The sequence below is a fragment of the Schistocerca cancellata genome, chromosome 4 (genome assembly GCF_023864275.1).
Source record: "Schistocerca cancellata isolate TAMUIC-IGC-003103 chromosome 4, iqSchCanc2.1, whole genome shotgun sequence".
NCBI classification, from domain to species: Eukaryota; Metazoa; Arthropoda; class Insecta; order Orthoptera; family Acrididae; genus Schistocerca; species Schistocerca cancellata.
The window spans coordinates 121,494,615-121,521,101 of NC_064629.1; the positions used below are offsets into that span (position 1 = coordinate 121,494,615).

At 42.7% G+C, this 26,487-nt stretch overlaps 1 protein-coding gene across 1 annotated transcript in view; it reads right to left on the reverse strand.

Moving 5' to 3' along the window:
- Positions 1 to 26,487, reverse strand: part of LOC126184604 (WSC domain-containing protein 1-like) — a 401,052-nt gene that overhangs the window by 72,144 nt on the left and 302,421 nt on the right. Inside the window, exon 5 of the mRNA XM_049927057.1 lies at positions 25,592 to 25,831. Within this exon, the coding sequence (XP_049783014.1) occupies positions 25,592 to 25,831 (240 nt within the window). The remainder of the gene's footprint in view (positions 1 to 25,591; positions 25,832 to 26,487) is intronic.

Below are 26,487 nucleotides of genomic sequence, written 5' to 3' on the forward strand. Positions count from 1 at the left end.
ATTACTGAACTGATCTAGCAGGTCTGATGGAAGAGAAGCTGGACAGACACAGGAGGACAGACACTGAACACAGGCTTCGGTACCGCTGATGCCGAAAATCTAGAGAAGATAAACTCGGTATTACGTCAGGTACTGACAAACGTGCAGAATAATCAAAATGTTGTCGAACTCCACCCTGCACAGAATCTCGAGAGATTCATGTTAAATAACACCCCACACCACCAGGACTCTGTGGCCACCACGCTTATCACCCAAATCCAGAAGTCACACATCCAGAAGACAGACCGTGACCCAAACTACCGAATCACTAATACCCGAATTACCATCGTAAGGCATCACTGACGCACACACTGAGACCTTAGAGTTGCAAAAGGCGCTCATTCACACCACCCATAGTCACCTGACCCCAATCCTCTTCACCCTGAGCAACGTTTTTGATGCTGAAGTGTTACATGCACCCCCAGAGTTACTAACAATGATATCAGGTAAATAATTACCATTCTCTTCTCACATGCTATCACTCTGAAGGCAGCCAGATGTCAGATTTGTGAACGAACACCTTGAACCTGAAAGAATTCTTGGTTCCAATGTTTCGCTGCTCACTCCTACCTAGTATTTCGTGTGACTAAGAGTACTCGAGGTAGTGCTTCTAGCACCAGGTAGAAAGTGAAATATACAGCTCTTCACTAAACAGTTGACGAAGTACTAGGCCGAGAAAATTACCTTCTGCCCCAAAAAACTCCCACATATCATACGTCAATCATGTTTGCGCAGCTTGCTCCGCCTCGAGAGCCCGATGCTCGACTGTCCAAGAAAAGTTATTGTAGAGAGAATCGGACCACATTTACTCTTTTAAGTAGCAGATCCTCTAGTCATCATTTGAACCTGCTACTTCTAAGGAAGCCTTGGTAGCACACACCACTTAGAACTGCAATGGCGAGTGTTGCTGGTCAATTATTGCGACAGTTCCGGTTACCTCTCACCATCTGCATAGTCACACAACTGAACATACTCTATTCGCTATTGTAGATACCAGACATTCCCTGCGAAATTTTGCGTACAGAAGCACTTACATATCCAAACAACATTCTAAACCCGACCCTTCTAGCAACACTGGATCGTATGCCTCGCACCCAGAATGGCCGGATATCACTGGAACATCTGCTGGGACACGCGAACAAGTGCCATAAAGAGTATCATCACTGGCTCACTGCAGCTGGAAGAAACACATTAATCACATTTGTCACTTTAATGCTAAAAGGCATGGGTTATGGTTATCGCAAGCGTATAGTAGCCCAAACCCAGCTCTTACCATTTTTGTCCTGGGAGTTTATACAGAGAAAGATGGCACAATTGAGGAGCTGACTGAAGTATCGTTGAACTGAAGTGGGACAGCGTAGTGACAAGAAACAAAGACTCATTGTCCGAGTCCAAGAAGGTAACACAGTGAAAATACTGTAAATATAACTGGAGAACGAAGAGTACAGACATGTGGTTGTTAACATATAACGTGTGATCTATAGTACTGTTATGTAAGATATGAACTGTAGGGGCAGCTGTTTTGTTGCCGCCTGATTTTAGACAGTAAGTATTCGATGGGCCGAAGTATTCCAGGTAGGGAGGAGTGTAATGAAGCAGGCACTGGACAAGGTCTCATGCCGAAATCTGATCATTTGGATGATCAGCACTTTCACCATGAGTTGGGTGCTTGGACAGTAGCCTGCGTTTCAAGACATTTCGACAAACATTGGTGGGCCGCGTACGCCATCTGTACCACAACAAGAACTGCTCTGTCTTGTATAAAAGCAGTCCATTATGTCTGGCTCAGCATGTCTACACAGTTGGGCTTCGAATCGGTGTCTGCTTTGCATTGGCTTCTGCTGTGCGGCTACCAACTTCCATCTCCCATATCGTCGGGACGACTTGCTGAGGTCCAGCCGCAGCCTGGTTGGGCCAGGAGTCAATTAACGTCCTCACATCTCCAGCCACCGAGGACAGTCAGCTTCTGTCGCTGCTTGCGAGTCATTGATCTCGTATCCGACTATGGGTCAGTACCGTCCATCGGTGGGGCCGCATTCCGGCCCATTGTGCCTGCAGTTACGAGACCAGAATCGTGTTTCCTGACGCTGCACAGATCCGAACGATGCACTGCTAGCTAGCAAAGTCACCACTGTGTCGCAATGACAGAAGAGTTGACACAAGCGCTTGCTGTCCCATCCTGGGTCGTTGACCACTTCCGCCGCCCGCTCCCTGTTTCCACTGTATGTTCACCTCTTCGACACAGAAGTCGATAGATTGTCACCACTGACATCCTACGTTTTGTGTACCTAAACACAGCCTCCAGTGGACAACCACTCCCCACGCCAAGTACATACCATTGGGTTTTAATTCACCTGCTGCTGCCCGGCCTGTGTTAATCGCTATCAAAAGTGTATTGGCTTACCAGTAGACTTCATTATGAGCCTTGCTACTTTTTACATTTCGCATTCTTATTTTTTATACATCATATGTAAAGACATAGTACAGTCAAGCAATAACATACATTAAAGACACACACATTGAAAAAAAATAAAGAGACAGCATAATTTTCTTTCATATATTTGTAATTTCAGTTGATGATTCATTTTCAGGTATTTTGAAGTACGTGCCAATGTTCTATAAAAGTAACAAGTAAAGCAATCTTTCCGTAGTGTAGGCAACTGTTTATCATTTTCGTGTCCGAGCAAACTAGAAATTACAGATATCATTATTTTTGGGTACATTTTCTAAAACGTTAAACGATTCAGAAACAGTAGAATGTGCAGCAAAAGGAAACTACAGAATATGAAATATTTTATTATGCTTGTAAAAGACTTGCACAGGTTAGGCCGCGACTTAATTGACTATAGCAGCATGGGCTAGTAGTGTGGTGTCACCGCCAGACACCACACTTGCTAGGTGGTAGCCTTTAAATCGGCCGCGGTCCGTTAGTATACGCCGCACCCGCGTGTCGCCACTATCAGTGATTGCAGACCGAGCGCCGCCACACGGCAGGTCTAGAGAGACTTCCTAGCACTCCCCCCAGTTGTACAGCCGACTTTGCTAGAGATGGTTCACTGACAAATTACGTTCTCATTTGCCTAGACGATAGTTAGCATAGCCTTCAGCTACGTCATTTGCTACGACCTAGCAAGGCGCCATTATCATTTGCTATTTATCTTGTGATGCATGTACCGTCAGACCGATGTTCACCAATTATGGATTAAAGTATGACAACAGCTACGAACTTTTTTGCTAAAGTCTAACTTCCTTAAATGTACCAGACCTCACGCCAGCCTGCGTGAGCTTAACGCGTGCCTTTCGGCTACCAATCATAGTGGCTTGGCTGTCTTGTCAAGTCCCAACAAGTAGTATGTGTCTGGCATTCGTCGTTGTATATACTCTGAGTAGAGCTTTGCACGTTTGTGATATTCAAAGGAATACAGGTAACAAAATACATATAATGTGTCTATGTGTTGAGATGTCAGAAGACTAGGTTGACCGCTATGAAAAAATAGATGTAACACTGAAGTAGAAGAAATGAAGGGGAACATGAAAATTGGTTATCTGCCACTGAGTCACAGCATCCTTGGCAAGAATACAGCTAAGTCCTACATTGTTTGTAAAGAGAAGTTTCTCAAAAATTCTTTTCCATCACAATCCACAAGTTGGGAATTAAATACGGTATAAACTGCTTGCTTCTTTTATTGACTGTTTTACAACTCATTATCATACATTTATATTCAGTAGTTACTAATGTCTGGCACTAAAGTATGAAGTAAGCCCGCCCAGTTAGCCGAGCGCTCTAACGCGCGGCTTTCCGGATCGGCAAGGAGCGCCTGGTCCCCGGCACGAATCCGCCCGGTGGATTAGTGTCGAGGTCCGGTGTGCAGGCCAGTCTGTGGATGGTTTTTAAGGCGGTTTTCCATCTGCCTCGGCGAATGAGGGCTGGTTCCCCCTATACCGCTTCAGTTACACTACGTCTGCGAATGCTGCGCAAATACTGCTGTCACGTACGCGTACACCATTATTACTCAACCACGCAAACATTTGGGGTTACACTCGTCTGGTGTGAGACGTTCCCGGTGGGGTCCACTGGGAGCCGAACCGCACAATAACTCTGGGTTCGGTGTGGGGCGGCGGTGGGGTGAGTGGACTGCTGTAGCTTGTTGTGGTCACATAATTCTACCCAATGCTGCTACAATCAATTAAGTCGCGGCCGAACCAGTGCAGATCTTTTACAAGCATAATAAAATATTTTATATTCTTTAGTGTCCTTTCGTTACACATTCTACTGTTTCTGTATTGTTTAACGTTTTAGAAAATGGACCCAAAAATAATAATACCTGAGGGCTTCGGCGGGAACGAAGCCTCTCCGTCGTTTCTAGGTCCCTGGTTCAATACAATACAATACAAAGTGCGAAGTTGCTTTATGAGCACACATTGCGCCGTTGCAATAAACTAACACATGAATTACCTGCACACTATCATTTGTATGAACATCACCATTTGTATTAATATCAATCTGGTTCGTGATTAGCAGTTCGGTTTTCATATATGAATGTATGAGTGAATAACATATTTATTACGACGCTAGACGGTTCTGTGATTCAGTGCTGTAGTAAGTTACATAATTAGTAATTCCTACGTCAACTGTACAATTAACGCAGTGTTTCTATCTTTCTAATGTGAAGTTGTCACTTCATGCATGTAAAAGTGAATTACCGCGAGTATTTAAAATTTTGTTACTACACGGCGTTGGGTGATCTGTCATATTTTTAATAAAGCAGGACAATTAAATAGTAAACGCAGACGACCGCGTTACTCATGATGACTGTAGGGGACAGGACAATACATATTTTTGTCCTAAGCCTTGCACTTAGACATCGATTAATTCTAACTGCTGGTGGGTGTCTGAAAATTCGAATCGAAAGTGACAATAGTGACCAGCATGCTGTCAATGTACTTGTCGTGGGAGAACAGCACAACGATAACGAAAGAGTTGGATGGAGTGACATGCTAAAAAATACTGTTTTGAAGCCAGAAGTGCTCCATGAAATGGAAAATTGTAACGAGATACATTGCGAAGCAGGTGTGCTTGCAGACGTGATAGAGGAACAGGTGAGTGACTATTCTGATGAAACAGAAGTAACGTTTTCTGTTACAGATGAAAATCAAGAAGTCAATGTAATGACAGTATTGACAGCAAGTCTAATGGATTAAAATAGTGAACTGACGAAAGGTACACTCACAAAGAATCATAAGTTACCCATACAGAAATATAAAATAAATAGTGTAATAGATGCACAGAAATCTGAAATGAGTAGTAAAATGGACTCATAACATGGCAAAATAGAATCTTTCTTAAGGGAATGCATGGAAATTTTGCATGGTGTGACATGTACACAGACGAAAAAAAAAAAAAAAAGAAATCTGTGGAAGAAGTGCTGGATTCTTTAGAGGAAAGGATCAAGCATGATTTGAAAGCTGTAGGTGAACCAGTTAAAGCACATAAAATGAAATTTCGTACAGAGCTTGTTCAGTCATTACACTAACTCTGGAAACGGCTTGTCATAGTGGTGTATAGTACCAATGAATACATGCAGAATTTAAAAACACGAGTTAACGAAGATATGGACAGCAAGCCCTTTTAAGCTACAACAGATTTTCTCTGGAAGTAATAAATCACTGGAAGCTTCCATCAACAAGCTACTATCGGAATTGCAGGTACAGGAAGTAAAAAATAAATCATCATTACTTGCGAAATCTCGGAGAAATGTCGTCAAGTGACAGTATTTTTGCGTTTGGAAGGGCGTGTTATGGGAATTAAGAAACCAATACTGAAAATTTGACTCTAAGAGAATCTTTAATTCGGTAATTTTTGTTGAATCATAAAGGATGTTGATACCGCAATGCCGGCCAGAGTGGCCGAGCGGTTCTAGACGCTACAGTCTGGAACCACGCGATCGCTACGGTCGCAGGTTCGAATCCTGCCTCGGGCATGGATGTGTGTGATGTCCTTAGGTTAGTTAGGTTTAAATAGTTCTAAGTTCTAGGGGACTGATGACCACGGCAGTTAAGTCCCGTACTGCTCAGAGCCATTTGAACCATTTGATACCCGCAATCATATCGCGAAGTTGACAAAATCAGAATTAGAGACAAGATGCTTACAGGAAACAAGTGAAGCAGAATGGTTAAAGCAGTTATGGGATATAATAATGTGTTAGCATTTTTGAAATATTTTTATTAAAAACATTGGTCTCAGGGTAAGAAGGAGGGAATGTATATTGAATTTTACATGTACCCCCATATATATTTCTCGAAAATGGAAAATTGAAAGTGTATTGCGAAGATCTGTATAGAAAATTAGAGCACATTAACATGCTAGGCCCTGAGGAACACCCATTAATGACTATACATTCAAAGTTTCCATGTGATATAAGAAGGTATATTAGTATTGGGAATTGTAAGTTAGAAAACTTTTGAGACAACTGGGGGATGCATACAGCTGCAACCGAGATGGTGATACATGGTAATTCTGGGTGGCAAAGTCAAGGGAACCAAAACCTCTTTGTAGTGTACAAATGGCAGGAGTAGATAGAAGGAGAAGAGAAGAGAGAGCTATGAGGCCACAATGAGGCACAAACAGACAATTTCGTTATAGATGTAATGAAGAAAGCACTGACCCAGAACAGGATAGGCCTAATTATATGGGAAATTGTATGAATAAAAAAAGGGACTGTAATTTTGGCATTATATTAGCAATCGTGTGTGAAATAAGGAACAAAAGAGTTGCAGTTAGGAGAAGGTTCAATCTCCAATAAGGGAAGATGAAAGAGGAAAACAAAAATGTTCTGTATTGTGGACAAAGGTCACCAATTAAATGCGAGTATTATTCTGCAGGACGACAGTAATGGGGAGAACTGATTGGTCTATAGCTACAGAAAATTGAGAATTGGCGTATAATGACTTACAAATTAGATGAAATAAGTAGTGGTTGTGATGTAACTGTTTGTACTATTAGTGTAAATATTTTGTCTTAAGAGACGATGTGTAATGTGTGTATGGAAGAGATGAATAGATTATGTGATGGTCTTAACGATTATTGAGAAGAAAAGGGAGACGCAGCAAAAGAGATAGTTGAAAGATGTATAGTGGATGACTTTGCAGAAAATGAGAACCATGATTTAGAGTATGGTGGGGATGATTGTATATTAAGTGACCATTGGGACATCATAAGGTGATGTAGACGAAGAAGAAGGTAGGCAGGATAGCCGAGTAGAAACTTATGTTGACACTGATGAAAGTGATGAAGGACGGAATGCAGTAAATACAGAACAAACTCAAGCTACCAGTCATGAGGAGGAAAACGTGATCAATCTGTTCTGGGTTATGAGGAGAGCAGGTCAGTTAGGTACAAGAGATTATAAGTGTATACACTCTGTGTAAGGAGGAAGGGGAAGATGGACAGAAGGGGAAGAGGTAGGCTGTCTACATGGAAGGGTAAATACTACTGTGGAAATTAATAGTGGAATGAAATTTGGTAATAGCAGGGGCAACAGAACTGGATTTTGTAAGGAAGAGAAATGAATGTTAATTATAAAAAAAGGAGCAACCCCTAACAATGCTTCACATGTATGGTTTAAAGAAAATGGTTTGGCAGGATACTGGGAGTGAAGTGACAGCTTTGTTACAAGCGTTATGTGAACATTTAGAGAGTAAAAGCAAAATTGTGGAGACGTCTGTATCTTGAGTAGGAATAGTCATTGTCATTGGAAAGTGGAGTGAGACAATAAAGAGACAAGTTCAACTTGTAAGGTGTCAGGCAAATCCAACACCTTCCACGAAAACCCTGACATGATAAGAAAATCCAGTAGTACGTCACATAGCTCCGAATAAATTGTGACATTAAATTAACCAAAGTAATACGAGTAACGAGTGAGCAAATGGAATACCACAGACTAACACAAGAATGCCTAAATGCATGTCATAGCTTCTCACCGTGAGACAGACGCAGTTCCGAGTGGAGAAACGAGAACAGAAGCCGAGAGCAGAACTGTGTTAAGCTAGAAGGCCCTACGATAAGGGACGGACTGGACACCCACGTCGCCAGCTAGCCACTAGGACCACCCCAACTGCAAGTTTTAGCGTGAGACTTTTTCGCGTCTCTGTTACGTCAGGACAACCCCCCAGCCCACGTTAAAAGCTAGAGCCCTCCAGAAGAATACTATAGATCTTACGATAACACAAAAAGGGCCACACCACCCGCAAGTTTTAGCGTGAGACTTTTTCGCGTCTGTGTTACGTCAGGACCAACCCCAGCCCATGTTAAAAGACAGAGCACTCCAGAAGAACAGCATAGATCTTACGATAACGCTATAAGGACCGCACCAGCTGCAATTTTTAGCGTGAGACTTTTTCGCGTCTCTGTTACGTTGCAAACTTTAAAAACATTGCCCCACCACGAAAAGTATAACGTTTCTCATTGGATAGACAGAATTTTTGTAGGCGGAGCTTAAGGTTAACATTGAGACCCTGAATGGTCAGATGAAAACACAGCCAGATAGTTTTTTTAAACCAACTTCGGTAAATTGTAGTAAGGAGAAGTTAGGAGAGAGTTGCTTACGAGACGGCGAGGTGAGCGGAGCTGTGCTGCCCGCGCCCCCTGACGAACACCGACAAGGTAATGAACGCACGCGATGCCGCATAACAGCGCATAAATCTTCACTCAGAACTGCAGAAGTCTCATCTGTTACACCCCCTTTTTGCGTAATACTAGTGTCGATCGTCAATTAAAGCTCATGGTGTTCACATTTGCCACTTGAAGTAAAAATCTGAAATGCGATGATTTTTCTGTTATATAGTTATTGAGATGCCACATCAGCCACTGTAAATTACGACAAGTTAGAGAAGTAATTAAAGATAATTGAGGGTCACTGTAGACCTTTTGATAGTTTTCTCTCTTGTGAAACTTAATTTAAACCTAGATTATAGATGTGATATGGCATAGGTCATCCTTCGATCCATTGTAGAACTTGGAAACCCATTCAGGGAATATTCGTTCACATTTTTGTTGAACGCAGTTGGTTTTTACCATTCTGTATTAAAACATTTCATTTTATCAATAGTGCAATTTATAAACAATATTTTGTGAGTAGAATAAAACTTCCAATGGTAAACTTAACTGCTTTTTCGACGTTATTTTACCAGCTAACTAAAAATAGGAAAGCCTTGACCCCGTTCCACTAAATTTAGTTAGTATTAAGATTCTTTTACAGGGAGTGTAGTGGAGCTGACGCTGAAATCATTAACTAATTGGTTATATCATCGCTAGTCTCACTGAACTCTTCTGAATTCTACATGTCATGTGTGGTCTGGCGTCTCCTTACCAGCAACAGGTCCCAGATTCAAACTAGTCAATTCCCTAAAAAACACGCTCAGAGCGTCGTTGCGCGAAAGTGGTAGGGAGACACGATATAGAACAAACAGACACCACGCAGAATGTTAGAAACTGACATCTAAGACTGAGGAATGTGAAGTACAGCATGAAATTTTAGTGGAACTTGATTTATACTTTATTTTAATTTTTGAAATGGAGGCAGGAATAGGTTTGATGTCGTAATTGATCGTGAAATTTGGATGATTCCATTTTTATATTAATTTTTATTAGCAGGGTTCGGTAACATAGAGGTAGGTGAGAATAATCAGATATGGTGTATGAGGATAATTATGCTGTCATTCGTAATCTGTTATGACCTTTTTGTATCAGTAGATTATGAAGACTATACAAAATCAAATACTGTAAAGAAGGATAGTTCAAGGAGAAAGTGAACAATATTTAAGGTCTTAGTGAAGGTCAAAGCGTTCAGTTATGTAATATATTGCTTCACAACAACAAAGTATTTCCTGATAAAATCGGAACAGTGAGAAAATTTGAATGTGAACTGAACATAAAACCACATACCCCATTTATGTAAAAAACATAATCGATATTAAATGGTACAAATGGAAAGTTGGCTGAGGTAACTGATCTCAGGAGATTCACATGATTTGTGTGTCATGTGCTTGGTGAGTACATGGCTCCGAGCCTGTTAAAATTATCTTTCACTGTCTTTGCTATTTATGTTGTAAATAGGGTTTGATGATGATGTAATATTTGATAAATTAAGTATTGATGTTTTCAATGTACTACCAGTAGGTCGTATATGTATGTTAAGTCACTGAAATTTACATCATGATGCAAACTTGTCTAAGGAATATAATATTAATTTTAATTTTGTTCTTACCTGTAGTTCAAGATGAGAAACGTTCATATCTTGTACATCCATATTCAAATTCACGTTTTGATTATTTACGGAAATGTTTACTCACCATGTTAGAATATGATTTACAAATGGAGTCAGTACACGTAGGAATGGGATGTAGATTCTAGAAGGAATGTTAATGATTACCTGTATACAAATTAGTTGTGACTGTATTTGATTACTTACATTGCGACAGAATCATCGTCTCCTCTAAAATCCCGAGTATAAAGAAGTAGGTACATGAGAAACAGTTGCCAGTATTTTTGTTCCAAATGATGTTATTGACTGTGGAGAATATTTAGTGTAAATTCACTCTGTGTAGACCAGTGGAAACCCATGTTAGTATTAAAATCCTGCACATAGTGACCCAAAAAAGCAAGTGATCGTTATGATTTGATAATATAATACGTAGTTTGTTTTGTGTGCATGTGTAGAGGTATGGTATGAATGTTGGTATGAGTGAGAAATAGTACTATTTGAAACATTTGTAATATTGAAAACTAAAAGGATAGAAGGAATGGAATATTGTTAAATGCAAAGACTGTTCAAACTAGGACAAATAATTAAAATCCTGAGGACATACCATATATACATTATAGGGCACTGTAATTGCACATTTTGTGTCGGTGGAGCCTAAAATAAATGTGTTTAAGATAGGATGCCCTCCTAAATGACATAACTGGCACATTAAGAACCATTTGCAGTAAAGAAAAAAGTGGCAGATGACAATAGAAAGGAAGGGCTGAGACAGCAAGGAGTGAGGCACAATGCCGAGCGGTTCTAGGCGCTACAGTCTGGAACCGCGCGACCGCTACGGTCGCAGGTTCGAATCCTGCCTCGGGCATGGATGTGTGTGATGTCCTTAGGTTAGTTAGGTTTAAGTAGTTCTAAGTTCTAGGGGACTGATGACCACAGCAGTTAAGTCCCATAGTGCTCAGAGCTATTTGAACCATTTTTAGTGAGGAACTCTCCACTGCAAAGTGGCCTCTGGAAGATGTGTTGAGGTTTTACTACATGTTGAATTATTAATGAATGACATACAAGTGAAGTGAACATGCAGAAGGTAATTTCCATTTAATTTACAAGAGAATAAAGAATTTGCTTTATGTCAGCTTTGACAAAAAGAGGCAGACCAAGACTCAGAGGGTGAACGCCAACAGGTGATACTAACCAACAAGCACTTTCTATTTCTGCAAAACCATAATGTTGTGCATAATTTTCATGAATAGTGTTGGATATGAAGCAGTTTAAAAATGTTATCTTTAGTTGTTTAATAGATACATTAATGTAAAATAACAAAAAACTTTCTTATTTCTGATGTTTAGATCAACAGATGTTTATTCCAATTTTTTACAACACTAATATTGATGTGGTAATGTATGTATGATGTATGTGTAGGTTTTCATGTAATTTATGGAGTTTCAATCTTCAGTAGTTTGTCGCTGTTAACACACATGAATGTTGAACATTTGTGTAGTTACATGATTTCCATTCAATCTCATAAGTAACTATTTTGCAATGTTGATGGGAAATGTGTAATTTATTTAATACTTTTGGTATTTATTTCACTATATAGTAACGAGATTCGGGTTTACAATACAACTGAATCAATAGTCGTTTCTGGAAGCACCTGCAAAACATTTAAAGAGCAATGCTAATTCTATCAACTATTATCCACTTTTCTTATCACACCGATTTTAACATTGCAATATTAATTAATTAATGGAAAATTTCAACGAAAGACAGTCTGTGAAATACAGGAACTCAGTATTTACAACAAGAATAAGTGAATTCTCCACCTTTACTGTCAAAGGCAACGCAGGTAGTTAGGCATTTCTATTTGCATCTTAATATCTTTGTATCACTTATGCACAGTCCGAGGCAGTTCAGCCAGTGTTTTCTGTTAAAAATATGTGCTGAACTGGGGGGACACTTATAATACCACAGTTAAGTCGCGTCAGTAACATACATTTTAAAACGCGCGCTTTCAAAACCCAATGGCTCAGCATAATTGTCGTTCGTATATTGGTTACATTCTGCTGGTGACTCGATTTGAGGTATCTTGAAGAGTGCACCAATGTTCTGTAAAAGTAACACGTAAGGCCATATTTTGGTAGCATAAAGAAATGTTTGCATGTCTATTGTAATTTTCGTGTCTGGAGACATTAGTAATTTTAGATGTTATTATTTATATATTCCATTTTCTAAAATGTTGAGCAACACTGGAATAGAAGAATATGCAATAACAGAAAAGTGAAGTCTCTATAAGTCGTATTATTCCTGTGATATAAATGATCTGATTAGGATGAGATTTTATTTACCGTAACATCAAATGGTCTGTGTCTAATAGTCGTCTTTGTGCATACTTTGAGTACAGCTGCATACGTTTGTGATATTCGACGAAATACATGACACTAAATACATTTAAGTTGGCTGTTTATTGAGAAGTCAGAACAAGAGACTGGCCACTATGAAATAATAAACATAACGCTGCAACAAAACAAATGACGGAGAATATGAAATTAGTTTATCTACTAATGAGTCATGACGTCCTCGGATGTAAAGTGCAGTTTCTCGACTACTCTCTTCGATAGCGTTCAGTAATTTGAGAAATAAATTCGTGGGAAAGAGATTAACTAATTTACAACCCATTACCATTAAGTTATATTGTGATCCAAAGGAAATAGTGACAGAAATGGCTAGTGGGCACTGAAATTCATCAAGGGGGATAGTTGAAAATTTGTTGCGGACAGGGACTTTTTAGTTTCGTCCGAACGGACATCTCAGCGGCCTCTGCCATTCAGATTCGGGCGCTGACCGACTCAAATTCCAACTTATCCTCACACTACTGACGTAATGCTATTCCCCACAATCCTCTTTCCCCGCAACGATTCGCTGATTAACGTAAGAGTTCGAGCGTGTTTGCGTATCTGCAATGAAGGGAGCATTGGGGGAATCTCACCCTACTTACATATATGTGGTGTCTGTCCTTTCGGACATGTCAAAGAGAACAGACAGCAAACATGTAAAGTTGCAGTGGTTTTTAATCTAAATCAGGCACTAAAGTATGACGTTTCTTTCACAAATGAACTGTTCCTCACCTGCAGTAAGCTAATGGATTTATAACCTGCAAAAAATGGTTCAAATGGCTCTGAGCACTATGGGACTTAACAGCTAAGGTCATCAGTCCCTTAGAACTTAGAACTACTTAAACCTAACTAACCTAAGGACATCACACACATCCATGCCCGAGGCAGGATTCGAACCTGCGACCGCAGAGGTCGCGCGGTTCCAGACTGAAGCGCCTAGAACCGCTCGGCCACTTCGGCCGGCCTATAACCTGCAATTATCATACTTATTAATAGAAATGTTACTTAGTTGATCATTAGTAGCATAATTTTCGTGTATTACCATATTAATTATGACGCTAGGTTATAATGTAATTCAGTGCTGCAGTATTATACGCGAGTAACAAAACCTACACCAACCGTTTAATTATCGTCAGTAATTTTTCTTTCTCTAACGTAAAGTTATCATTAGGTGGGCGTAAAAGCTAATTATTACTAGCGCGTATAATTAAAATTTTATTATATTGCTCCTTGGGTAGCCCGATGATCAAGGTTATATTTTAAGAAAGAAATGCAATTTAATAGCAAATCCTAGCGACGGCGTTGTAAGCACCACATACAGGGTGTTACAAAAAGGTACAGCCAAACTTTCAGGAAACATTCCTCACACACAAAGAAAGAAAATATGTTATGTGGACATGTGTCCGGAAACGCTTACTTTCCAAATGGTTCAAATGGCTCTGAGCACTATGGGACTTAACTTCTAAGGTCATCAGTCCCCTAGAACTTACAACTACTTAAACCTAACTAACCTAAAGACATCACACACATCCATGCCCGAGGCAGGATTCGAACCTGCGACCGTAGCGGCCACGCGGTTCCAGACTGTAGCGCCTTTAACCGCTTGGCCACACCGGCCGGCTTTTTCTTTCCATGTTAGAGCTCATTTTATTACTTATCTTCAAATCACATTAATCATGGAATGGAAACACACAGCAACAGAACGTTCCAGCGTGACTTCAAACACTTTGTTAAAGGAAATGTTCAAAATGTCCTCTGTTAGCGAGGATAAATGCATCCACACTCCGTCGCATGGAATACCTGATGCGCTGATGCAGCCCTGGAGAATGGCGTATCGTATCACAGCCGTCCACAATACGAGCACGAAGAGTCTCTACGTTTGGTACCGGAGTTGCGTAGACAAGAGCTTTCAAATGCCCCTATAAATAAAAGTCAAGAGGGTTGAGGTCAGGAGAGCGTGGAGGCCATGGAATTGGTTCGTCTCTACCAATGCATCGGTCACCGAATCTGTTGTTGAGAAGCGTACGAACACTTAGACTGAAATGTGCAGGAGCTCCATCGTGCATGAACCGCATGTTGTGTCGTACTTGTAAAGGCACATGTTCTAGCAGCACAGGTAGAGTATCCTATATGAGTATAAAGTGCATACAGACATTGCATTCTCAATGAAAACAAGAAACATACGAGAAAGCCCTAGCATTGACCACTTTTGATCTGAATAATACAGATCATGAAACAAGACGAAAAAACGCAATTCAATACTTTTACACAGAAGACCGCTATTAATAAATTAGTGATACAGTTGCTACAGCTATGTATACACAATCGAGCATTTGACCAATGTTATTGCGGAAATTATGGTATTATCATGAGGTGAGACAACTGAATACATTTACGCAGGGCTAGTTTCTGATTGTGCAGGTCTTGTAAAATTAACTGCTCAAACGGTTCAAATGGCTCTGAGCACTATGGGACTTAACTTCTGAGGTCATCAGTCCCCTAGAACTTAGAACTGCTTAAACCGAACTAACCTAAGGACATCACGCACATCCATGCCCGAGGCAGGATTCGAACCTGCGAAAGTAGCGGTTGCACGGTTCGAGACTGCAGCGCCTAGAACCGCTCGGCCACCCCGGCCGGCATAATTAACTGCTGAGTTACGTTTAGTGCCGCCAGTTATCATGCATGAAGTATCGCGTAGCGGATATCGTAGCTGTTTGATGTGCTGCGAGTCACCATTTGAAGTCTGACTACCAGGAATTACTCGTTATTTAGTCTTTATCATTTCACAAAAGCTGCTGATATATCGAACGTTTGTATTATTTGTATACTCTTGAAAATTGCATGTCTGTATAAGGACCTGCACTCTCCGTACAGGGCCGGCCGGTGTGGCCGTGCGGTTCTAAGCGCGTCAGTTTGGAACCGCGTGACCGCTACGGTCGCAGGTTCGAATCCTGCCTCGGGCATGGATGTGTGTGATGTCCTTAGGTTAGTTAGGTTTAAGTAGTTCTAAGTTCTAGGGGACTGATGACCTCAGTAGTTAAGTCCCATAGTGCTCAGAGCCATTTTTTCTCCGTACACGTGGTCAGTTCTGTCGTGGCTTTACCTTGATATTCATAATAAACTTGCTTTTAATCCTAAGTGTTGTGTTTAATTGAAACGTTGCTTTTGGATTTGGAAATGAATGTGGTTACGACGTTATATTGTTAGGTGGGGACGACGGTAGTTCAAAAATCTGTAACACCGTGGCTCAAATTAGATAACGTAAAAGTCATCTCCTACAAGAACTGGAATACAAATAGTACATCGGCCCAACTGTTCTTATATGCGGGAGATCAACGGATTCCACGTTAGCAAAAAGTCAGATACAGATTAGGCCCATGTGGCGTACTGAGATACCACACAAGAAGAGTCTGCGACAGTTGGTACCATAAATATCGCGGACGCCTGTCGGCAGCAAGAACATCGCTGTGCGCAAACCAATCACGCTGCACGCTGGAGTCACGCTCCCTGGAGCAGCAGGCCACCAGGAAGAGATTCGCGCGCTTAACTAATGGTGCACCGGCAGAAGTTGTGAGTTCCAATTTTCCAATTTGTGGGTCAGTCCTGCAGAACGTTCGTCCTGTCTCCAAGTCTTCAAGTCGTCGAGTGAGATAGAAACAGTGACCGATAAGTAGGCAGTAATCAGTGGAAGTAGAACAGTGAATAGAATTATCGTTTACGGACAGAGACCGCCTGCTGTCCGCCCCGATAGCTGAGTGGTTGCCGACACGGTAGTTCAGCGTGTTCGGTCAGAGCGTTAGCTGCCCTCTGTAATAAAAAAAACTGAGCTAACCAATCAACAACGAACTTAAACGGATGTCTTACGACGTCCGCCCCGAGCAGATAAAAAAAAGGGGGGGGGGGGAAACTGAGATTAAAAAAAAAAAACGTGCTCAGCGTGACGGATTGCCGTCTTACGGGACCGGGTTCGATTCCCTGCTGGGTCGGGGATTTTCTCCGCTCAGGGACTGGGTGTTGTGTTGTCTTCATCATTATTTCATCTTCATCCGGCGCGTAGGTCGCCCAATGTGGCGTCGAATGTAATAAGACCTGCACCAAGGCGGCCGGACCTGCCCCGCAAGGGGCCTCCCGGCCAATGGCGCCAAAGGCTCATTTCTATTTCCACCGCCTACTTAGAGGCTTAACTGAGTACTGTTAGTATGGAACTGTTCCTCAAATAGTACATCAAGAAATAAGAATAGTTTTCAGAATGAGATTTTCACTCTGCAGCGGAGTGTAAAGTTTGGAAGGTAGGAGACGAGATACTGGCAGAAGTAAAGCTGTGAGGACCGGGCGTGAGTCGTGCTTCGGTAGATCAGTTGGTAGAGCACTTGCCCGCGAAAGGCAAAGGTCCCGAGTTCGAGTCTCGGTCGGGCACACAGTTTTAATCTGCCAGGAAGTTTCAAGAATAGTTTTCTTCTGAATTTAGTTCCGAGAACGTTTTTTGGTTCGTATTCCTGAAACTATAGTCAGAACAGACAGGCTAATCTCGAATTCTACACTTGCTGCAACCAGCGTTACCAAAGGTGAGTAACATATTTTGCTACTTACTATTCTACTTTCATTGTATATGTGCTGCCCTAGAACCCAGTGGTAGCGAGATTTTCATCAAAGTGGACGATCTCAGGCCACAACAGCGTCTATATGGGTAGGCCTACTCTGAAAATGCGGCTCAGGACCCGACCAAATTGCAGAAAGGATTTAACCAAAACCTCAAATAAAACAGATGAATGACTTGATTTGTTTGGCTAATGACTGCCATTACTTAAACGGCACAGCTCAATAATGGTTCTAGGTCAACGAAGAGTTACATAGTGGCTGGGATAAATTCCACGTCATATTGAAGGAAACCTTTGGCTACAATAAACAGCAAGTCCGCTCAGCGGAGGAACAATAGAACAACACGGACAAGTGTCTTGCGGAAACGACACAGTCTGACATAAAGAACGTTTTCCCTATGCCACATGTGAATCTTAGTATGATAAAGACTGAAAAATATCGTACTTGACGAAAGCAGTTGTGGAAGACATGTACCAAGCTCTTCTGATAAAGGATGTCTTAACAGTTGAGTAATTCATCAAGTGGAAATTCAACAGAAATAGATTCTAACGAAAGAACTATGAACGACTCCAGAATCTGGCTACTATGGCAGTTTTCGAAGACCACAATGGCTACTCCTCTCTCACACGCTATGTAGTTAGTGAAGGATACAGTATTTTGTGGCGACCCGAATTGTGGGACAGAGTAGACTAAAGATAGCAGACAAGAACGTCGAGCCGATTGATCAGGAGGTAATACAGGATCTTGAAGAAGAGATGTATAGATTTTTAGCACCAATCTCCAACAGCAGTGAAACGCGCAAGGAGGAATGGATGTAACTTGCACTTAGGTCGCAGCCAACAAATGACAATCTAGCACCCCACCGACGCAACAACAAGTAATTCTTACGCCAATTACAACGCCCAATTGAAGAAGAGATACTTGAATCACAGAGGACAACACGCCGGTTAGTTTAAACTGTGGACACTTTGGATACATTGTCCACTACTGTAGAGAAGGAAGATGAGTTTTCGATGACTACTAATCCACCAGACAACACTCATCATAACAATTATATTTACGACAGTCATCTGCAGACGACCGTAATCGACCTGTAGACGACACCCATCGCCAAATCCTAGGCGAGGTTGCTCCCAACATGGTGTAGCCGTTTCCCCCATGGTCGTACTGAGATGGAAGCTGCTTTTTGCAGGGCAATGTGGCGCACTGGTTAGCACACTGGATCTGGGGGACGATGATTCAGATTTACGTTTATCGTAATTTCGCTCAATCGCTACAGGCAAATTCCAGGAGGGTTCCTATGAAAAGGGCACAGCCGATTTCCTTCGCCATCCTTTCGTAATTCGAATTTTTACTGCATCTCTCATGACCATGGTAGTGACACGACCTTAAACATTAATCTTTCATTCTTCCTCTGCTCGCTTTGACGCCGCCTTCAGGATATATAAGCGAGGTGACTATCAATGAAGGTAAGGTAACCCCAGATGCGTATCCTTCATGGAAGACAGTCACACTGATGTCAGAAAATCTCAATGACATCATCATCGACTGCCAACATTTCCTCGTGATAGTCGACTCAAGGGCTTCCTTTTCTGTAATGTCAGATGCTTATTGTCGCCAGTTAAAGAAAACTATGTTCCGTGACATGGATGCGGTTGTGCTGAAAGCAGCAAATAAGAAATGCATCGAACCGAAAGGAATATATGTCAGATGAAGAACTGTTAATGACAGAACACAACCCTTCAAATTTGTCGTCTTCACAGAATGTGGTCATAATCTTATTCTTGGATGCGACTTCTTGCAGACATCGCAAGCGGTAATAGAATGTGAAAGATCAGAGATCCAGACTGATGCTGCTCTTCCTAAAAGCACATGTAACAAAGATTGCTGTGGATGGTTGTCTGCCGTTGAAGATGTTTATTCTACCACAATCTCCGAAAGCTTTTGGCAATTGCCAGAAGCTGTTCTGTGTCCCTAGGGAAAACTACATAACACTGCCAATCATAAAGATTGTAGCTGATCTAGGGGAGCTTTGGATTACTAATTCTCACTAGCAGCCACAGCTCATACCTAAAAGTATATGTTTAGGGACAACCGAACCAGTTCATGAAGGGCAGCTTTGTGTCATCGACAAAGAATCGTGCTCCACAGCCTCTACAGGCGACACAGAGTAGGCAACTACTACTGAACTGCCAATAGGATCTGGCCTGACCAAGGAACAATGTCGACGAATGAGAGCCATCTTGCATGAGTTTTCGAATGCTTTGAAATCCGATGTTTAGAAAAGACAGGACAAGCAGCCTGCGGTAATACATTGTTCACCCACAAGTATCATCCTGCAATTAGCCAGCACTCATACAGAGCGTCGCTGGCTGAACGGTGGTTTATGTGAGTGAAGTGGAGGAAATGCTACTAGAAGACGTCATTGAACCTTCAGAGGGGCCTCGTTCCACTCCTGCTTTTCTTGTTGAACACAACAGTGGTGTATGGCGTTTCTGCGTCGACAACCGATGACCAAACAAAATCACAAAGGAAGACATCTGTTTCCTAGACTGTGTGAAATGATCAAAGCATTTTTCAACTATGGACATACAGATATGGTGCTGGAAAATCGAATTTAACGAGGCTGACCAAGATGAGAATATCTTCATGTCTCCTGACGTCCGTTGTGAGTTTAAGTTTGTGAAAACTGGACCACGTAAAGCTCCAGCCATCTTCGAACGTATGACGGACAACCTGCTTCGACACTTCAGATGGACGACTTGCCATTGCTATGTGGACAACACTGTCGTTGTTACGGAGAAATCTGAAGAACATCTGAGCAATCTGACAACTGTTTAGAATTGTAGTCAGATTGCAGGTCCCTCCCTGAATCCCAAAAAGTGCCTCTTTGCCGCCAAAGAAGTAAAAATCTAGTGAATGGCGATGGAAACCGTTCAGATCTAGAGAAAATAAGAGCATTCTTAGATTTTCCGACTACTTAGCACAGTGATGATGCGGGAAGATTTCTCAGTATTTGCTTGTACTACCGGCGGTTCATAAAGGACATCAGTACCAAGGCACATCACTTGCAAGAACTGCTGCTGGGAGACGCCAAATTTCCCTGTAACGAGTTGAAAGACATGTATTTCCTTGTCCTTAAGGATGTGCTAACATCTTTTCCATTTCCAGCAATATATGAGGAGAACGCCGAGACTGAACTTCATTCCGACTCTAGCGGTTGTGGGATAGTAGCTGTTCTAGTGCAAATTCACGAAAATGCTGCAAATGTGCTAACTTATGTTTCCAGAGTATTCTGCAAGTCCAAAATTATCTATACTGACCACCTAAGCTGAAGTATCTGTCGGGTCGGCTGATGCGGTCACTGAAGCTTCAGGAATGTGATGTCACATAGGCATACATAAGTGGACACCAACACACAGACGCCGACGGCCTATCAAGGAATCCTTTGGGAAAGCACAGCAGTGAGCATGAAGTCTCAGTCATCGTTGTGCCAGATGACAGTGCTGCTCAACAGCACTGCTGAAAAACAATATAAATCTGTAAGGAGGTGGAAGTGAGAAAATGAAAAATTAAGATTAATAAATGGAGAATTGTATAAGGGGAAATAAGATCCACTGGGGCAGTAATGGTTCCTTGTCATCCCAGCTCATTAACAGGTAGCTGTCCTGAAGCATTTTTAATTCGCTTCAACATCTAGTCGTCTGGAACCGTAAGACCCTACGCAAAATCAGATACAGGAATCATTGGCCAAGTCTCTACAGGTCCTTTAAACACTATGTGCACAGTATTAGGAATTCCATATATAGGTCGCCCCACAATTATCTACGAGGCGCGTGGTACCAGTCCCCTCATTCATTCGAACAGGAATCGACCTCTTTGGGAGTTTCCCGAAGTCAACAAATGGAAATTGATGGATAATTGTCTGCACTGATTACTTCCTTCAAGCTGCGTTCACCAAAGCTCTACCAACTGCCGAAGCTCGATGCAGAAGGCATCATTTTGAAGTATGAAGCAACCTGTGTGATGATATCTGAAAATTTTTTTCAGTCGAGACTTGTATCAGAGGTAGCTCACGTTGTGACATCGTCAGCAGGATGACAACTGACTACGATCCACAGACGAATGGCCTCACAGTACGACATGTGTTGATTTCGAACGGAGAGATTGGAATAAAATAAAATGCTGCTCATCGCGACATTCACATGTAAAACAGGAAAGCAAGACTCTGTAGGCTTCACACCGTTCTTTCTGCTCCAAAGACTCGATTCCAAAACAGTAATTGATACACTGTTTCTGTTTAAACCGGACCATCTCAGCGTAACTACGAGAGACACCTCACTACCAGGACCAAAAAACATAATAGCCTGCTCGTATACAACCACCGGTGGCGCAGGAGCAAGACCGAGAGCGCTATAACGCGAAGTAATTGATTGTGCGATACAGCTCTGGAGACTTGGGTGTGGATTTATACGCCTGTGCACGAAGTTGGTATATCGAAAAAGTTACTAAAGCGCTACTTCAGTCCGTCTTGTATCTTTTATTGCTTGTCGAACGTCATATATGAAGCTGGGGATTATGACCGTTATGAAGAAGACAAAAGCGCAGTCATTGTCAGTGTCATCAGTATGAAGCCTTATAGTCCAGCGGCGCAGATTGATGATGGGATATTCAAGGAGACTGAAGACCTATTCGACGATAGTGACTATTCGACGGGAAGGGCACAGTTGGTACTCATGAAAGCGAAGAGGGTTTAACTGCACCGGATCGGTATACTGAAGACCACTGACAAGATCCTGGGTGCTACAGTCGGCTCCAGTCAGAACATCTCAGACAGCGGGCTGGTGTTTTTTTTAGAATAGGGATCAATGCCGATGAGTCGCGTGCGATGAGTGTAGCATAGAGGTTAACACCACTGGCTGCTGCACTGCGAGTAGACAGTTCAGTCCGACCACAAACAATCGTTTAGTTTTAAGATTTAGCGTTTCTGGAGGGTCCTTGAAATGCATTATATATTTAAAAATTCCGCAGTAACCGATATTCGCAGCTCAGTGAAGATTTTAATTGTTTTTAAGACATTTCGTTTTATATTCATGTATTATTTAAAGGTCTGAAATGATTCAAATGGCTCTGAGCACTATGGGACTTAACATCTGAGGTCATCAGTCCCCTAGAACTTAGAACTACTTAAACCTAACTAACCTAAAACATCACACACATCGATGCCCGAGGCAGGGTTCGAACCTGCGACCGTAGCAGTCGAGCGGTTCCGGACTGAAGCGCCCAGAACCGCTCGGATACAGCGGCCGGCTTAAAAGGACTACGGAAATTTTGTTTCATTGGTTTAAATAGTAACATATGCAGCTCACGTTGGCCGATGCGCAGCCAGCAAAATAATTCTCAGATAGTGTATTGAAATTCTTCGTCACAGTAGGCTTGTTTTGTCTCCTCTCACACGGCAATCACATATCAACAAAGTAACCAAGAGTTTGTAATCTGTAGTCGGAACGTTCCGCCGACCTTTCAAATTCTCTACGACAGTAGTCTACTCCTTGATTACGGAGCAATTCGATGACCTTTATGTGGAAGTCCTCTGAATTCGCAAATCTCTTTCTTCCGAGATGTTCTTTCAGCCTACATCGTGCAAGATCTTCCTTCATTGCAGATCAGCGCGTCTGTGACGCCTCAGTTAGATTTTTGGCCCCCGTTTCAGTATGGCTAGACGCGACGTTGTATTTGATCCCTATAAACTAAACTAAACTCCGTCCGAAAAGGCCTCGCAATCCCCAACGGTACCGTACGACTGCCTTGTGATCGTCTGCCGATAGGTGTCACTGGATGTGGGCATTTGAGGGTGAGGAGAGGGACAGCGGTCATGTGGTCAGCACACCGGTCTCCCGGCTGCTGTCAGAGAGCCGCTACCAGTCATGTAGCTCCTCAGTTGACCTCAAGAGGGCTGAGTGCACTCCACTTACAAACAGCGTTCGGTGGATCCGGACGGTGGCCCATCCAAGTGTTGGCCCAGCCCAGCAGCACTTAACTACGGTGATCGGACGGGAACCGGTGTTACCCCTGCGGCAAGGCCGTTGGCATCTCATCCATATACCGCCAGATTTTTGCTATAAATCTCTCTGCAATTTAAACAGTTTGCCCACAAGAGTAGTACTGTCCCGCGCAGTTCAGCTTAGGAGTAAGTTTCCAGTAGGTGCGCCATTTCAGTCCAAGACTGTGTTAGCTGTGCCGCATCAGAACTACGCCTGCTAGAAAACCAGAACATGCCTTCTACTCTGGTGATGAGCTGGTGGTAAGCCTGATAGCGTTAGGGATATGTTTAGCAAACTCAAGTGGCAGACTCTGCAAGAGAGCGCTCTGCATCGCGGTGTAGCTTGCTGTCCAGGTTTCGAGAAGGTGCGTTTCTGGATGAGGTATCGAATATATTGCTTCCCCCTACTTGTACCTCCCGAGGGGATCACGAATGTAAAATTAGAGAGATTCGAGAGCGCACGGAGGCTTTCCGGCAGTCGTTCATCCTGCGAACCATACGCGACTGGAACAGGAAAGGGAGGTAATGACAGTGGCACGTAAAGTGCCCTCCGCCACACACCGTTGGGTGGCTTGTGGAGTATAAATGTAGATGTAGATGTAGATCATGATTTAGCATGAGACGGCATTTGAAACGTACTTTCCAAAGTCCCTACGTATACACCCTGTAAACAAGACACTATGTAGAGGTTATCTTGTATCACTGCCAGTCATTCAATATTTCGTTCGACTCGAGAAATAAACGGCAGTCTACTGCATGAGCCATGATTCTTTTTCTGCGAGTTTCTTAGGGTGAGGCCTAAGTTGCTGGCTGTAGAATCTTTATGAAATCTGTCGGTTATCCACATTTTTTGAATGTCACTTCGTGAAAAGAACGCCTGCTTCCCACCACTGATACCCATTTGATTTCACGGAACATTTCCGTAATACAGCTTGTCGACGAAACTTACCGGTTACAAACAAAGCAGCGAGCCAGTCACATGCTTCGACGCTTTCTTTATCCATATGGTGCGGTTCCCGAACAGTCGACCGGTACTTAGGAATGCTTCTCGCAAATATCTGTACGTAGTCTCCTTTATAGTTGAACATAACTTTCCTGAAATTCTTCCAAGACATCAAAATCGACCGACCATTCGCCTTCCTTACAATCTATCATACGTGCTCTTCCTGTTTTCATGTTTCTTTGCAACCTTATGCCAGTGTCAAGTAAAAGTGATCACTGAATGAATAACACTACTACTACTACTACTGCCGCTGCCTTGTAAGGTGACTCTTACGTGAGGAAGACATTTTTACCAGTTTTAATGAGTTATTGTCTCTTATTGATGTATTCACGATATTTAGGAAGTGCTGTAGTCCGTAGCCGGCCATGAGTTAGAGAGCATTTCCCACGCTGGCTGGCTAGGTGACGAAGCGACCATATATCGCGCGTAGTGGGATGGGGCTCGGCGCTGGACCGTAGCAACACGCGTCAGCCTGGGAAATATACATGACGGGAAGTACCGCCATCTTGGCGCCAAAGTAACCGATTTTGTTTATTTATCTTTAATAATTAAAGTCATTTATGACAATATGAATACTAGGAGGAGCCTCTGGATGTTTAAAACTATTTATCATAATTTTGCCTCGTAAAAATTCACACCCGTTCATTAACAAATGCATATCTTAGCAAGTATGAACTTGATCGGAAATCCACGAACTGTGGCGAAACTAGTAAGAGATACGGACTGCGCGCCAAAGTCGGCAGTCGGCGTTAAGAGCTCTTCCTGTCTTGTTCGATGGTAGCCATGCTCTCGGTTACGAGTAGTTTGTGACATGAGTGTTTTATTATTGATCTAATAGGAATAAAAGTGATATTACGGCATTCTGAATGTTAATTTTTGAGTAAATAGATACCCCAAAGTTAATCGACAGCAATTTCAGATAATTAGCTTCCACCGACAGAGACATCTAATGCGCCAATGAAGAATCTGCACGGGGCGACATTTACGAGAGGAAATCAGACGACACGACCCACCAAGGCGGATCAAGGAAGGTCCGACTTACACTCGCAAATTCCGGGTGGAAATGCTGACAAGTTATACTGTACGTTACATATACCAACCTCTACGGACTCGCGGCTAAGCTGAGTAATGACAGTATCAGTTTAGAAGCGAGGGGATCTTGCATGCTGCTGCTGCTACCACACATGAATCGCGGGCTCATTCCTGACAGCTGCGGACAGTGGTTCGTACACAAGGCGAGCAAAAGACTCACCAGGTCCCTGGAAGCGGGTGCGCGGCGCGAAACCGGTGTGTCCGCCGTAGAGGAAGTTGCGGTAGGAGATGAGCGCCTCGTAGGGGTTGCGCAGCAGCAGGATGCCGCGGCCGCGGAAGACGCGCACTTCTGCAGCGCGCTGCGCCGCCGCCAGAGGCACCACACCCGCCACCGAGAAGCCGTGGGTCTTCTGCACGGCCGTGCAGCCACAGTCCGGCGACACTGCCTCGCCGTAAAACCCTGCAACCACATCGTTCATTTATTCATTCCCAGTTGTATTCTAGAACCTCAGCAGCTAGAGTGTAGCCTCTTTCAAGATGACCCATCCTGTTTCACAACTGTGTGAAGGATAGTAATACACCTTTAACAAAAGGTACACTATCTGACTAGACTACATTTCGATAACGTTTTGTGGTATTATTGAGATATGAAATGGGCCAATCATGTAAAATCTACATTACTGACCATTAAAATTGCTACACTACGAAGATGACGTGATACAGACGCGAAATTTAACCGGCAGGAAGAAGATGCTGTGGTATGCAAATGATTAGCATTCCCACAAGTTTGGCGCCGGTGGCGACACCTACAGCGTGCTGACATGAGGAAAGTTTCCAACCGATTTCTCATACACAAACAGCAGTTGACCGGCGTTGCCTGGTGAAACGTTGTTGTGATGCCTCGTGTAAGGAAGAGAAATGCGTACCATCACGTTTCCGACTTTGATAAAGGTCGGATTGTAGCCTATCGCGATTGCGGTTTATCGTATCGCGACATTGCTGCTCGCGTTGGTCGAGATCCAATGACTGTTAGCAGATATGGAATCGGTGGGTTCAGGAGGGTAATACGGAACGCCGTGCTGGATCCCAACGGCCTCGTATCACTAGCAGTCGAGA